This window comes from Galleria mellonella, unplaced genomic scaffold (genome assembly GCF_026898425.1).
Source record: "Galleria mellonella isolate WM207_F2 unplaced genomic scaffold, CSIRO_AGI_GalMel_v1 utg905, whole genome shotgun sequence".
NCBI lineage: Eukaryota > Metazoa > Arthropoda > Insecta > Lepidoptera > Pyralidae > Galleria > Galleria mellonella.
In genome coordinates, this window is record NW_026442174.1 from 1630055 (window position 1) to 1646571 (window position 16517).

General features: G+C 36.2%; 2 protein-coding genes across 3 annotated transcripts in view; one reads left to right on the forward strand and one right to left on the reverse strand.

Annotated features, from left to right (window-relative positions):
- The window catches only part of LOC113513111 (uncharacterized), a 32421-nt gene extending 28261 nt beyond the window's left edge, over positions 1-4160 (reverse strand). The window contains exon 1 of the mRNA XM_031907110.2: positions 3503-4160. Within this exon, the coding sequence (XP_031762970.1) occupies positions 3503-4062 (560 nt within the window). The 5' untranslated portion in view covers positions 4063-4160. The remainder of the gene's footprint in view (positions 1-3502) is intronic.
- LOC113522231 (spermine oxidase-like) overlaps positions 1-16517 on the forward strand; it is a 38751-nt gene that overhangs the window by 17617 nt on the left and 4617 nt on the right. The window contains exons 1-3 of one of the 2 annotated variants that reach the window (XM_052902450.1): positions 11353-11474; positions 14617-14787; positions 15928-16140. In XM_052902450.1, the coding sequence (XP_052758410.1) occupies positions 14624-14787; positions 15928-16140 (377 nt within the window). In that variant the 5' untranslated portion in view covers positions 11353-11474; positions 14617-14623. Of the gene's footprint in view, positions 1-11352; positions 11475-14616; positions 14788-15927; positions 16141-16517 lie in introns of those variants that run through there. The other variant, XM_052902451.1, reaches the window with a different exon arrangement.

Below are 16517 nucleotides of genomic sequence, written 5' to 3' on the forward strand. Positions count from 1 at the left end.
TTCTTTTAAGCCCTTAATATGTTTTTCGACAAAAAATTCAATATTCTATAATATATGAGACCTACCCTATTTTTTGATAGGAAGGTCTACCCTTTCTATCAAAAATCATTCGTCAATATCAACACATAAATAATGCACATTACGTAACATGCACACAAAATATCTTGATTCTTTTGAATTTTCGATGATGGTAGAGTCTTTTAACAATTTATGTTCTAATCTAAAGTGGCAATGTATGCATTAATCCCGGACATGAAAGCCTTCAGAATTTAAATTAAATATACTCTCAGGTTGTTAACAATTATCTTCTATGTAATTTTGTTATATACCATTTTTCTGCATGGATACCTACATCAGCGTGTTTACCATGAAATGAAATTCCGAAATTTCGGACTCAATTTCGTGTTTTTGTTTATACTAAAATCGGACCATTAAATGGAGTTTAACATTTCGTTCGTCATACATCCTATCATAAAAGTCCAAAGAAACAGTATGTTAACATTTTTAATATTTCCAAACGGCATGTATTACTCGTATATAATTTTAACATAGAATTTGTGTTTCGTTTGGCTCCGAAATTTCGAAAAACATTTCATGGTAGGCCCTCTAATCCACACGTTTTGTCACCGCCATACGACTGTGCTTCCATGAGTCTATGAATCTGTATCGATATGAACATTTGGATATGGCTGTGACATTATAAACCACGAAGGAGATGGAAGAGGGAGCCTAGTGATCAGGGGTTATTACTAGTATTATATACCCCCTGTTCCCCCTGAAAACCATCGTAAATTATGGATTGAATGAATTCGCCATTCTCGCAGGATTATTCCATTATCATTAATTGAAAAACACCAATGGAAAGATACTTTACGGAATATAGTGTACTCATGTGTCTTTTGAGCGAGAGGTTAAATGCTCAATTCTATAATATCCATGGGTTTTTCTCATATCTATGAACGACCATTACCATTTTCTATCAGAGCAATTAACTTATTTGCTATTCTGAGTAGATAGAGAGCATGTTACATCCGTGACTTCGTTTACATTTACATTGTTTAAAATTATTTTATTTATCAGGATTAAAAAGTGTTTATTATTCCCCAATAGGTTTTAAAGTTTTAAATCTTATATTTTTATTATTTTCTCAATTAAATAATCTTTTAATAAGTAATAAATAATTCATTGAAAAGAATATTGTAAATATATTTCCAAAGTATTATGTAAAATTTTAAGGGAATATTAACCCATCCGGGTAAAATAATTACCATGTTTTGTAATAGCTCAATATTTTAGTATTATTATCCAGTTAGATTTACAGAATCATGATCTTGAAATATTCTCGTCGGAATTCCCGTCGATTTTCTTTTTTGTATACCTAATTCACAATTTCCAATTCTGTGTTTACCTCCGCAAATCCCGTAACCGATGTAACTTGGATTTATGAATGTCACCTAACTTTATAAAGGAACTGATAGAATTTTGATATTAGTGTACATGGAGATAAAGTTTTTTTTTTATACAACTTAGAATGGCAAACAAGCTGACGGCCCTTCTGATGGAAAGTGGTCACCGTCGCCTATAGATATGAGCAGTACCATGGACATAACAGAGTATACTGTTTCGCCCATGATACCCCCCATGCGTTGCCATTCCTGAGGACTCAGGTGTTATTCCTCTGTACCCTGTAAATTCACGCCATATCCCACCCTTCAAACCGAAACACAGCCATGCAAACACAGTTATGTTTGCATGGTAGTGCATGCATGGCTTCACGGTAGAAACACGAATGGGACAGAGGCACCCAAGCAATCGACTTTTGTACAAAGTCTCCCTCTGGTAATGTTCTTGATAGGAACATAGGTCAGGATAAGCTGATCTACGTATATATCATAAAATGGATATGGCAAAATAATGGACATCAACTGACATGAATATAAATAAGAATTATATTTTCCTTTTTAAATTATTATTGTCTACTATTCTGCATATTTATTGTGCATTGTGTCTAATGAATGGCAGTTCTAATTTGAAAATATTCGTAAAGGTCAATACAGTCACCGCGGAAGACCTTACAGACCGGTTTCATACATAGAATCTGACGATTTGCCAACCGGTATTTTTACATTTCAATAGTTACCAACTACAATTTAACAACATAATGCTCTAGCGTTCCACTGCTCTCGGAAATATGCGGTCGCCGGAGACTAGCTTGGAACTGTTAGCATGACTATCTAAATGCGGAAGACAAGATGCCTTGGCAATGGAGGGTGCAGACTCACACCGGTAAAGATTAGGCCTAAAATTACACAGTTCGAAACGAGATACAATTATTAATATAATTTAAATTAAAAAAAAAAAAAAAATATCCCTAAAAGATATTTCAAATTCTGAGAAAAAATTAATTAATCTGAAGCAAGTAACTATTTTTTTTAAAGGATGATAATGAAATGGTAACCCCACCCGCGCTATCGGTATACAGCGGCGGGGCACCAGTGAAGGATGATAGGTGAGGATGAAATAGGTCATTTAGCGTCGTGACGAATTCAACAAGAATTGTTCACGATGGTTTCCAGGGGGAACCACGTGAAGGACGACCTAATAAGGCATATTGCTAGCAATGGGGCTGTCAAACTCCATTGCTAACAATCCCTTTCCCCCCCAGCACATAACCATTACCGTAAGGAATATTTCTAATGTTTTTCAGTCTTCGTCAATTTTAATATGTATTTAGAATATTGTTTATTTTTCTTTAAGGAAAAGATATTGAAGCTGTTATCATAGCAATCCATCATACCTATCCTATAAAAAACCTATCCTATTTGTAGTAACCTTTTCTTGCTGAAGAGCTTAAATAATTTTATTTTTCAAATTATGAGTGACCAAATGTAGTATATGAGTATTCAAGTGATCATCTAAAATTATGAACAATAAGGTAATTTCGTTATAAAACAGGACAAAATAACAATAACACGAAAGGCGCGTGCTAGCAACTTTATCAACCGTCGCGCTCGAAATATTTTTTACCATACCATTCACAAATAACCGCCACTCTGAACCGTTAGCACCTGCCTACTGGTTTAATCAATAAACAAACTCGTTGCACTCATGCATCATATACAATAAATGCTAAATCAATGTGATGTTAACAGACAGAGAATCAAGAATACTGATATGAACAGTTAAGATTAATGAACCAATTAGAAAAACGTCCCGGAAACAGCGTTTCCTTAATGTTACGCGTTGTGTAACAGATAACCTGAATTGAGATAAGACTGTTTGGACGCGGAACTCTTGTTTTATAGAACGTGCTGGCGTTACTTGTTGCGACAAGCCCTAAGTAGATAATTTTGTATACACACACTAGTCTCCATATATTTAAAGAATCTGTATAACCAGTTTGAAGACATTCTTAACGGTTAAGGCGCACCTATGAGCTCCGAAACCGCAATTTGATTGATGATCTTAAAGTAGATTCATTAATGTAATTTGGCAAACTCACCGGCCGTTCGGTGCCGAAGGCGAGTGTACCAACTTCACGGCGAACAGAAACTGTATTGCACACACCAGAAGACAGCAAAGGTTCAGTGATAATGTCAACGCACATAATGCTAACGTCACTTCGTACACCACTGCAAACTCCTCGGGGGCACTCGTGGCCGGCGCTGATATTTTCAGCAAAAACAAAAGGGCCAGCAACGCCAAGAGTAAACTGACGAGACACAGTAAAGCTAGAGAAGTTAAAGCTTCTTCCGTTGCAGCTCGGTTGCTCCTCGGTCTATTGGTGGCCGGTCTGGTGACCGGTAGACCAGCAGCAGTTCCATTGGCTATCTTTGGAGGTGATGCCACTGGGATGGGAGCGACAACGGGCACAGGAGCGACTGTTGGATTAGGCGGCTGCGCTCCAGGGCTGACGCTAGCGGACGTCCCTCCAATAGAATGCTTAGAAGAGTCTAAGGTAGAGACGTTGAGGGGCAGGTGGTGGTGCGGCCGCCGCGGCATGTTCTGGTAGCGGTGGTCGGCATCATTCGCCGCCGGCGGCCGCTGCGCATGCTTCAACATGGCGCAGCTCTCACGCCCTGACCCGCCATCCCGCCGACTGGTTCTCCGGCATTCGGGCCGGTTTCGAGTTCCGTTAACGTAAAACGCGACACAGCCGCACGAGCGACGTACGCGAGTCGACTGATCAGATCACTTGGAGTTCGAGCCCCCCTCACGGCCTTACCTGCGTCTGAGCGTAATTATGTCAATCACACCGGTGCAGGGTGCGCACTGCACTCAGCCCGCCGCAAGGGTTTGTCTCTACCTAACTTCCCCTCACAATGGAATAATGCCACTCGAAAGACAATTGGATCTATTGCTTAAACAAAACAATAATATTGGTACAGTCTAGTAGTGTTTTGTAAACATAATAATTTTCAATTATCTTGTTTATATTGCACATTTCGAGATGATATGATGAATAGCTATGTGCAAGACTTTATGTAAATATTTACTCCGTCTAATGTATACATTATTAATAGATCGCCTTTTGTTCCGAGATATTGATAATAGATTGATGTAATTTATGGTTGGTTGTAGAACGGTTTGTACAAAAAGTTTTTTTTTTTTTTTTGTTAAAGCACGTATTTTTTTTTTCAATTTCATAATTAGACACTAACACTGGCTTCTAAATTGTAATATCTTTTCTGTAATTAAATTGATTTAACACCTACATACTCGTATTTTATAATAAACATTCAGATGTCTTATTCAGGATATTCAAATCTGTCAGTTTTATACATATTACACTATATCTACACCGATTATGATATTTTAATCAAAAGAACATGTTTAAGCAAGAATAACTTTACCTACATAATTTTTTTTTAAATTTTGTAGTGATCTGAATCTATTTACCTCATTTTTTTAAATTTCTATTTTCAACGAATACTTCGTTAATTTTAAATACTATATTAACTGTTGGACGTTTCTTATATCCAAATATTTTTACTGTCCACTGCTGAACATAGGCCTCCTCTACAGACTGCCATAAGAAACAAAAGGTCTTGTATATTTCTGTCCTTTATTTTAGTCTCGCCACCTTCCTTCTTTAGAGCAGACACACAATGATCTAATTATAATAAATAATGTCAATTAATCTTAAATGTCATACGTTCAGATGTAGTTATTTCATTTCAAATGCTACATGTGTCTTGTACATTTTTGTATCTGCTCATTTACTATTAATTATAGTGCAGAATACTAACTTACTATCTTGTTAGCCTTGTTTTAACGTGACTATATCTTACACCTACATATTAAACCATAAAAACTGTATTCCATTACAACAATGTATGTAATCATACAATGTTTATATCTTCATTTGATGGCACGTACATGATTTGTATTTTAATTTTTTTTTATACAACTTAGAATGGTACACAACCTGATGGACCAACTGATGGAAAATGGTAATCATCGTCTATAGACATGTGCAGTACCACGGACATAACAGACAATACTGTTTCGCCCATGATAACCTCCCACGCGTTGTCATTCCTGAGGGCTCAGATGTTATTCCTCTGTACCCTGTAAATTCACTGCCATATCCCACCCTTGAAACTGAAACACAGCTGTGCAATATATATTATTTTCATGATTATGGAGGATCGTGACCTTATAATACAGGTAATATCCTAGAAAGTTACTAATCTGAATTAATTCCTTTTATCTCGCAAGTCACAGACCCCAGTAGGCGCTAACATGTGCATCACCTGGCAGGCAGGTGCGGTCATATCGTGTTCTACAAAAACTTGTCTCTTACCACATAAGTTACCTTATTAAAACCGTCACTAATATTTTTCATTTAATGGGTAAAAATGGAATGGTAACTCTGCCAGCGCTATCGGTATACGCTGACACGGTACCAGTGAAGAATGACAGGTGAGGATGAAAGCAATTCATTTAGCCCATCCTGACGAATTCAACTAGAATTAGCTACGATGATTTCCAGGGGGAACCACGTGGAGGTCGATCTGACAGAGTATTTTGCTAGTAATGGGGCTATTTGACCCAATTATTAATAATCCGTTCCCCCCCTTTATCCTATAACTAATATTGACTCAAACTTACCGATATTACTAGTATTGGGGCCACTAGTCCCCATTACTAAAATAATCAGTTAACGTTAAGTTTGAACTTGTGACCGTTGAGCGCAAAGATTCGAACGGACGAGACGCACGCCAGACAGTAATCCGATCTTGTTACAAGGATATCCTTAACCACAACATGTATGCACCTATTTGATACCAAACTCCATCCTTACTTGTTCTATTTAGTAAACAATATTTAAATACGTAATTATAACGCAATTAATTATTTAGTAATTTAAAGGATTTTTAAATAACTTCCGAAAAGAAAGATAGCTCTGTGCATTTATTTAAGTCATGAATATTTTAATTTGTTACACCCGAACTTATATTGGAATATTTAAGGTTATTTCCAGGGAGCTGAATCGATATCATAATACCATTACCAAAGGGAGACTTTGGACAAAAGTCGTTTGCTTGAGTACCTCTGTCCCATTCATGTTCCTACCGTGAATCAGTTGTGTTTGCATAGCTGTGTTTCGGTTTGAAGGGTGGGCTATGGCAGTGAATGTACAGGGTACAGAAGTATAACACCTTAGTCCTCAGGAATGGCAACGAATTGGGGATATCATGGTCGAAACAGTATACTCTGTTATGTTCATGCTACTGCTCATGTCTATAGGCGACGGTTACTACTTTCCATTAGGTGGGCCGTCAGCATGTTTTATATTCTAACTTGCATAAAAAAAGGACAAGATAGAAGGAGCGCTACAAGACACGCGTCACTTAAACAAAAAAAATGCTTGTATGAAATCTGTGTAACCAAGTTCGTAAAATTTTTGAATTTTACAGTATAATGTACCTAAGTCCTTTCTGATAATAGACACCGTTGATCAATCGATATTTTTTTTTAATATAAATAGATATATTACATTAAGAATATAATTTTATTTTATTGTATTAATACTTGTATACAGTCGTTTTATGGTCTTGTCAATAAAAGAACAGTGACGATTATTAAATGATGTAGTGATTGCATTCTCTGTACGCGGGACCATCCCACGATCTAAGTACGTCACGTGTCGCAAACGGCTCGTCTAAGAATGTTGAAAATCGAGTCTTGCCTGTACTCATTACGCCACTGGAAAAACTCATTGTAAGCCTCCCTCCACCCCGCTCCGGCCTACCGGGAGATAACTATATGGGAACTCGATTGAATCTCATCATGATATTTATAGTACCCTCTCGTGTAATCCTCCAATTAAAACATTTAATTGGAGGGGAAGGAACTGTTAGTAATGCGCACTACCAGTACAACTGCTAGTAATGTACCCTGTCTGGTCGACCTCCACGTGCTCCCCCTGGAAAACATGTGCTGAATTCGAGGTGTATTCATCACAATGGGCTAACGAACCTGCCTTTTCGTTCTCACCTATAATCTCTTAATGGTGTAGAATTACCATTCCTTTTTTGGTTTTGGCTTTGCAAACTGATTGTATGTTTATTTCCGCCATTGTGGTGTAATAAAAAAAAAAAACATTTTTATACTACAAATATACACTCTATATCTGCACGCCGGATTTCAATAAATGTTGAAATCACATCTAGATGGAGTGTCGAGCGTTAAAAAACGTCCAGCCCTCTATAGGCCGAAGCGTGATGATTTTTCATACAACACACAGTTCACATGTTTAATATTATAACAGTATGTATGAAAATTTAAAAGTCTAATATTGATAAATAGTGAATTGTATATTGAAAGTCACCAATTACAAGTTTCAAAATTCAAAAAATTTCGCTGTTTTTGTCCAAGTAGCTGTAAAAAAAACAAATGTTGTGTTTCACAAATAGTGAAGACACAATCTACCATATATATTTCTCTTATTCTTCTTCTTTCTCTTATTTAGATCTAAATCTTCTATAAATAAATTATGAGAGTTCATAATATTAGCTCGACGAACTGTGACAACGTCGCAATTATCTATCAATTTATCAAAAACAATTGAAGAACTTTCAACATTTCTGACTGATTATTTAAAACTAAAACGTTCATCCTGCTTATTAAGCTATATACTTAATAAGCCGTCCTTAAGAATTTGGATTTTAATAAAAAAAAATTAAAAAGCAAACTATTAAGGACGAAAATTAAAGCAACTTACTATAGTAAATTTACACACATTTAGTACTCACAAATACAACGTACTCCATGATTAACATTTTATTTCGTAGGTAGAGCACTTTTTAAATAATCAATCAGAAACAGTAAAATAATGTATTTTTTTCTTTGATGGGTGAAAATGGTATGGTATGCTAACGGGATACGCTGGCGGAGCACCAGTGAAGGGTGATAGATGAGAATGAAAACAGGCTAGTTAGCCTATCATGATGAATTCATCAGGAATTAACCATGATAGTTTCCAGGGGGAACCGCGAGGAGGTCGACATGGTTGGATATATTGCTAGCAATGCAATTCTCAGTCTCAATTACTAACAATCCCTTTCCCCCTCATATAATGTAGTTTATTTCATCTTATTGATTTAATTCATCTTATTGATTGTTTTTTGAAAATTGACAGTTAATTGTGATGTTGCCATTCTTCATTATGAACGCGCTTAAGGTACATATTCACGTCGCGTCATCTACCTCTATCAATGTCTTTGGTCTTATCATTAATGTAGGTAAGGTACTTTAATACAACATAATCTATTGAACATTCTAAAAACAGTACTGTTAAAACAAAATTAGGTACCTACCAAGAAGACATTGGTAGTCTTATCCTGAAGTAGCCATAATGGTTTCTTTTAGTGTAACCTTGTAAAAGAAACCATTATATGATTGATAAAACTTAGTCAAAAGAAGTATCAGTTAATATTATCACGGCATACGGCTATCTTAGCCATAAGGACAAGAATGTGTCTGAAAAGCATTTCATACTATTTAAATATTTTTTTTTTATACAACTTAGAATGGCAAACAAGCTGACGGCCCACCTGATGGAAAGTGGTGACCGTCGCCTATAGACATGAGCAGTACCATGGACATAACAGAGTATACTGTTTCGCCCGCCTCATGCGTTGCCATTCCTGAGGACTCAGGTGTTATTCCTCTGTACCCAGTAAATTCACGCCATATCCCATCCTTTAAATCGAAACACAGCCATGCAAACACAACTGCTTCACAGTTGAAATACGAATGGGACAGAGGTACTCAAGCAATCGACTTTTGTACGAAGTCTCCCTCTGATCGATGGACGACGGTAGGCTCGTCAGTATCCCAAATGTGCTCGGTAAAATGGGTACATGTCGAGTGTTACGGTCACTACGACGGTAACTGGCAACATTATTACAGACCTATCATCATATCAGCCATTACCCGTCCACTGCTGGACATAAGCCTTCCCCATAGACCGTTATAAAGAACGGACCTAAGCCACCTGCATCCACTGACTCCTTGCAACAGATGTCATGCCGTCACTCTAGTAAAGGATCGTCCTACACTATTTTACAGGCCTTTAGTGTATCTATTTTATTTTCCAGTTATTTGTTAATTATCAAAAATGTTGTTCGTCTCAGCAATATGTAACAACTAATAATTCAATATTTTGTTAAAAAAAACCGACTTCATTTATGAAATAATCAGTTCTTTTGATTTAGCAATTAAAGTAGTAAACTGATTTTTATGTATATATACATACTAGCTGACGTACGTAAAACGTTATTTTACCATATACATTATTTGTAGAAAATATTTTTTAGTCTAATAATGGTGATGTAATTATAATATATATATATATATATATATATATATATATATATATATATATATATATATATATATATATATATATATATATATATATATATATATATATATATATATATATATATAATATACATATAATATGGTAATAAATAATATCAGGTCAATCTTGGTTAATTATTTATGAAATATTAGAAAGTATTAGAAAATATTTAAAAAAAAAGATGAATTAAATTATGGCGTGACTAATGGAAATAAAGGTACATATTACTGATTATTTGATTAGAATTATTTTACTTTATTCCGCTACAATTAATATGCGTGTGACTGCCAATATTTTTCCAGATCGTACTCTTTTATTTTAAACTCCATTTTCTTATTTCAGTCCTGAATTACGAAACAAAAATTCATAAATAACTTATAGAGACAAGACAATATTTTTTTTTTTTGAGTAAAAATAATATGTGTATTAACAAGGGCTCTCACTGGACACTGTAAACTAAACAAGCATATGGCCCAACTAGGCGTCTGCCCAAAAAGCGTTTGCAGATTTTGTCACAATGAGGAAGAAACGCCGCAGCACTTAATATGTGGCTGTAGGCCACTCATACATAAACGATATATCTCCTTTGGAAAACACACTAAATCCTGAGCAGATAAAAAACGTCGCTATAAAGAACATTTCAAAATTCCTATCATTGGATAGGAATTAACAGCGAATTAAAAAAGGGCGAGCACTAAAGATCATGGAAAGGCCTCAGTGTTACAGTTTTTTCTGCCTGAAAATGCCCGTATTTCAATAATAATAATATAGACACAACATATTTCTATACCTAGTTAGGTTTTTTTAATGAATGATAATGGAATGGCAACCCCGCCTGCGCTAACGGTATACGCTGACGGAGCACCAGTGAGGGATGATAGGTGACAATGAAAAATCAGGTCAGTTAGCCCATCGTGATGAATACATATAGAATCCAGCACGATGGTTTCCAAGGGGAACCACATGGAGGTCGACCTGACAGAGTATATTACTAGCAATGGGATTGGTAGTCCGCATTACTAATAATCCCTTCCCCCTACCTAGTAAGGTTTTTTTTTGATGGGTGAAAATGGTATGGTAACCCCGCCTGCGCTGACGGGATGCGCTGGCGGAGCACCAGTGAAGGGTGATAGATGAGAATGAAAACAGGCCAGTTAGCCCATCATGATGAAGTCATCAGGAATTAACCATGATAGTTTCCAGGGGGAACCGCGAGCAGGTCGACATGGTTGGGTATATTGCTAGCAATGGGATTCTCAGTCTCAATTATCTACCTAGTAAGGTTATCTACGTATACAATTACAATTTTATAACTCATTAAAAATTGTAAAAAAAAATATTATCTAGATAATAAAAATTATCTTATGAAAATATTATAAAAAAAAAATAATCCCTATAGCATCGAATACATTCTTCATCTTAACATGTTATCACAAATTGCGTAATTCGAACGAAGTGTAAGGTCAAGTACCGTGTTGTGTCCATACAAACATATATCAGTTAACCACTCTCCGCTCTCGCTGGATGCACGTTTTATTAAGTGACAATACCCCGAGTTCTGTGCTACCATAGCTTGTACTACTGCTGTCGCAACAGTGGCGTGAGTATAATGCATTCTATTTGCACGTATAGCCTTTCGAATATACTAAACCTTTATTAATATTATACTATTGGGGGAAAGGGATTGTTAGTAATGGAGACTGAGAATCCCATTACTAGCAATATACCCAACCAGGTCGACCTCCTCGCGGTTCCCCCTGGAAACTATCATGGTTAATTCGTAAGGAATTAATCATGATGGGCTAACGGGACTGTTTACATTCTCATCAATCACCCTTCACTGGTGCTCCGCCAGCGTATTCCGTTAGCGCAGGCGGTGTTACTATTCCATTTTCACCCATAAAAAAAAAATACTATTTATTGTTTACTAGCTTTTAACCGGGACTTCGTTCTGAATGCATCTGGGGTTTTGTTCATTATCCGGGATAAAAAGCAGCCTATATCCTTCTCCATCTATATAGTATTTGACTATGTGTATTGATGCTAAATGTCATAGTTATCTGTTAAGGCGTTAAAGTGCTATAAGGTAACAAACAAACTCACTTCCACATTTGTAATATTAGTAAAGATTTTGTATTAATACTAACTCACCCAATAAACGTTTGCCGGGTAACACAAGATAACCACGTGTAGATCAAGCTGACCTTGTAGGTCGACTTGCTAACAATGCTATAGTATAATAATATAATAGCTAATGGGGCCAGTAGTCCCCATTAATGAAAATCCAATCCCCCACTACAATCGGCATGTATTTTGACATAAACTATAGTAATATTTGGCATGAAGAACGTGGGTAAATTAGGTACTTTTTATTTTGGTCGTTATGCCCTAGTCGGGAAGAAATCGATACACTACTAGGTCGACCTCTACGTGGTCCCCCATTGAAACCTACAACTCCAGCTGCGTTATGAGTATACGCTGGTGGGGCATCAGTGAGTGGTGATAGGTGAGGTTGAACCAGGTCAGTTGTTCCATTGTGACGGATTCAACAAGAATTAGTCGAAAAGGTTACCAGGGGGAACCAAATGTAGGTCGACCTGACTGGGTATATTGCTAATGGGGATTAACGTCCCCATTACTAACAATCCCTCCTCTCTTAATTAGTACAAAATATATTCTATATTTTTGACAGAGGTCCGTGGAATTGTTTAAATTGTGAAAGTGGTACGTGACTACAAAAAAAAATAAGAACTTTGCTCTAATTTTTAAAGTAATTTAAAATATTAAATTATTAATTAAATATTAAAATATTAAATTATTAATTAAATATTAAAATATTTAAAGTCTTTCAATATGTTTTTTACTAATTTATGTATTAAATAAATATTACATTCTTCCTGTGCTTATGACCTCTGAAACCGTCCCTCAACCCTCAAAACCCTCAGAGGAGTAGCATTTTGCGCTGTTTGCCATCCTATTTTTACGCCACTGTGCCCACGTATTTGTTCTTAATTTATTCTCACAATTCAGCATTGTTAAATTAAGAAAAAAATATTCCTGTACAATTACATTAAATTTAAATTAACAGCTTCTACCTCAATGTTGTATAAAGGGCTATAATGAAATAAAAGCAAGTCACTGTTATAAATGATGATTATAATATGATAAACTGACCACAGTTATTCCCACTCTATAGTTACAATGAACAATTAACAAATCATATAAAATCCCATTCGTGTTTCAACCGTGAAGCAGTTGTGTTTGCATGGCTGTGTTTCGGTTTGAAGGGTGGGATATGGCGTTAAATACAGAGGAATAAACACTCAGGAATGATAAATGGGGGTATCATGGGCGAAACATTGTCTCTCTGACTCTGTTGTGTCCATGGTACTGTTTATGTCTATAGGCGACGGTTACAACTTTCCATCAGGTGGGCCGTCAGCTTGTTTGTTTCATTCTAAGTTGTATAAAAAAAAAATATTAAAATTAACATTCAAGTATTTATATATACTAATACTTTTATAGAATAGAAATATTTTTTATTATGCTACCTCTGGGTTCGGAATGTTTAGGTTTTTTTTTTTTTTAAATAGATAATAATGGAATGGTAGCCCCGTCTACTCTAACGGTATACGCTGACGGTACACTAGTAAGAGATGATAAGTGAGAATGAAAAGGCAAGTCAGGTAGCCCGTCGTGACGAATACACCTGGAATTTAGCACGATAATTCCAGGAAAAACCACCTGAAACTCGACCTTATAGAGTGTATTGCTAATTTCTAAAGCGACGTGCTGAAGAAGGGTTAAATTAAAAATATCCGTAACCGGCGAGCGTGTATGAAAAGATTGATGAATATGGTAGAAGCAAAAGAGGTTTGTTTGAATCGAAAGATTTAGCGTTCATTGTTTTTGCCTACCCTAATGGGAGACAGGCGTGACAGATACGAGTATGTATGATGTACCTATGTACCTCTTTCCCACTCGAGTTTATGCCACTCGAGTTATGCCACACATTAGAAAGTTGAGATGTGATAGTAAAATTACAAGGTACGAAGTTACAAGTACACTGAAGTCCTCAGGAATGGCAATATCAGAAGTCCATTGATGTCACAATATATTTCATGTTATTATCTACCTATATCTATAAACGACGGTTACCAATTTTAAACAAGTAGACTGTCTTGTATAGGATAAAAATGGAATGGTAACTATGCTTGCAATATTGGTTTGACCTGGTGGGCCACCAGTGATGGATTACAGATAAAGATGAAGTAAAATCAGTTAAATGATAAAGTCACTAGGAGTTAACCAAGATGTTTTCAAAAGGCGACTGTTACGCGGTCGTCTAGTTAGATCACTGGAAATGGTGTCGCTAGATCGCATTTCTAACCATCCTACCCTGGGTGGGATGGGATTGTTAGTAATGAAGTCTAACCGTCACATTGCTAGCAGTATCCTACTCTATCAGGTTGACCTCCAAACGGTTCCCCTTGGAAAACATGGTGATGAATATCTGTAGATTTCGTCACGATGAGCTAACTGACCTGCTTTCATCCTCACCTAACATCTCTCACCGATGCTTCGCCAGCGTATATCGATAGTGCAGGTGAGGTTACCATCAATTCTCATCTTTAAAAAAAAAAACATTTCACTCCCGCTCAAATCCACACATGCATACATACAAACAAAATCCTTTTAATAACAGGAAGTCAATTAAGTCATCATCTCGTCTCTCTTTCCAGGAAACTAATGGATGTGGTAGTGATAGGATGTGGCGCGTCCGGCGTCGCAGCTATCAGGCGGTTGCACGACGCTGGCCTGAAGGTTCTGGGTCTGGAGGCCGCCGACAGGATCGGGGGCAGAATATGTACAGTTCCGTTCGCGTCAGGCACCGTCGACATCGGCGCCGCTTGGTAATATATTTTATATAAATGTATTTTCAAATAACTTCAGAAAGAACGAGAATCTCAATTCGGTTGTATTTTTTACACATATTACCTTGTATTTCCGTTAGTTATAAACCGATTTGGAAAATTTAACATTTAGGGCAAAAAGAGTAATTATAAACAATTTGATTAGAGCCCTGTAAATAATAATTGTAAACAGTTTATGTACCTCTATTCCATTCGTGTTTCTACCGTGAAACAGTTGCGTTTAAAGGGTGGGATATGACAATACAAAACAGGGTATAGAGGCATAACACCTTTGTCCTCAGGAATGGCAACGCATGAAGGGTACATGAATGAAACAGTATACTCTGTTGTTTATGGTACTGGCCATGTCTAATGTCTATAGATGATGACGACTTTCCATCATGTAGGCTTTTGGATAAATTGTATAAATATCTTTTATACTGTATAAGTAGGTACTTTTTTTTTGCTGGGTGAAAATGGTATAGTAACCCCACCTGCGCTAACGAGATACGCTGGCGGGGCACCAGTGAAGGGTGATAGATGAGAATGAAAACAGGCCTCTTAGCCCATCATGATGAATTCATCAGGAATTAACCATGATAGTTTCCAGGGAGAACCGCGAGGAGGTCGACCTGGTTGGGTATATTGCTAGCAATAGGATTCTCAGTCTCCATTACTAACAATCCCTTTCCGCCCGGTATGTAGGTACTAGGCATGGGTAATATGAATACCAATCCGATATCTATATATTGGGTTCCTGTGGACATTGATGATAAAGAAAAAGATCGTCACCAATTTTTATATCGCTATATCAGTCTAATATCTATTTTCGAAAATGTATGCAAACGAAAAGACTGTAATCTAATATTATTTTTTGGATAACTGACCTTTAACATATTCGTTATTGGATCAGTACATAGATATTGTAACTAAAATATATAGGTATTGCTATATTATATATTACCCACCCCTAATAGATATTTACTGACACATTCATTAATTATGTTATTTTTTCTTTGTTTAATATTTTTGCGCGCGCGCCCCTTTGTAGGTAACTAGTTTGCCTTAGGAATAATCTGCTTACCACTAACTTAATTTACACTGTTCTTTTATTATGTCCATTAATGAGTTTCCCAACAGGTGTCACGGTGAAAAAGACAACGTAGTCTTCGAGATTACAAACCCGTTGGATCTGCTGGGAAGGCAGGACCCTTTCGAGAATATCTACGTGTTGTCCAACGGAGATCTGGTGGATAGAGAAAAGGGTGCGACCATCATAGGAGCTCTCAATGATGAGGTCGCGAAAGCTGACAAAAACAACTCTAATTCAATCTCTGAATGTGTCAGAAAGGCGTGAGTAAATTTTATATTCAACTATTTTAAAAAATGATTGAATTGATATTAATAAATTATTAATAATTGTATTATTAAATTTTTTAATATATGATAATATCTTCATATCAACCGTTAACTGGTGAACATAGCCTGCCCCTATTGGGGGGTTTTGTCGGTATACACTGGTGAGGCAAGTTGAGGAATGATAAATTAGGATGAAGCTATATATAGGTACAAAACTACTTTCATTTAGTAAGTAATGAAGTAGTAAAATAACCCATTTATTTTATTTTTAAGTTTTTGACTTAATAGATTAACAATAAATCAAACATCATGTTTTCCAGATTATTTAGAGCCAGTATAGGTCAACCTAATAAAAAAGAATTTAATATGTT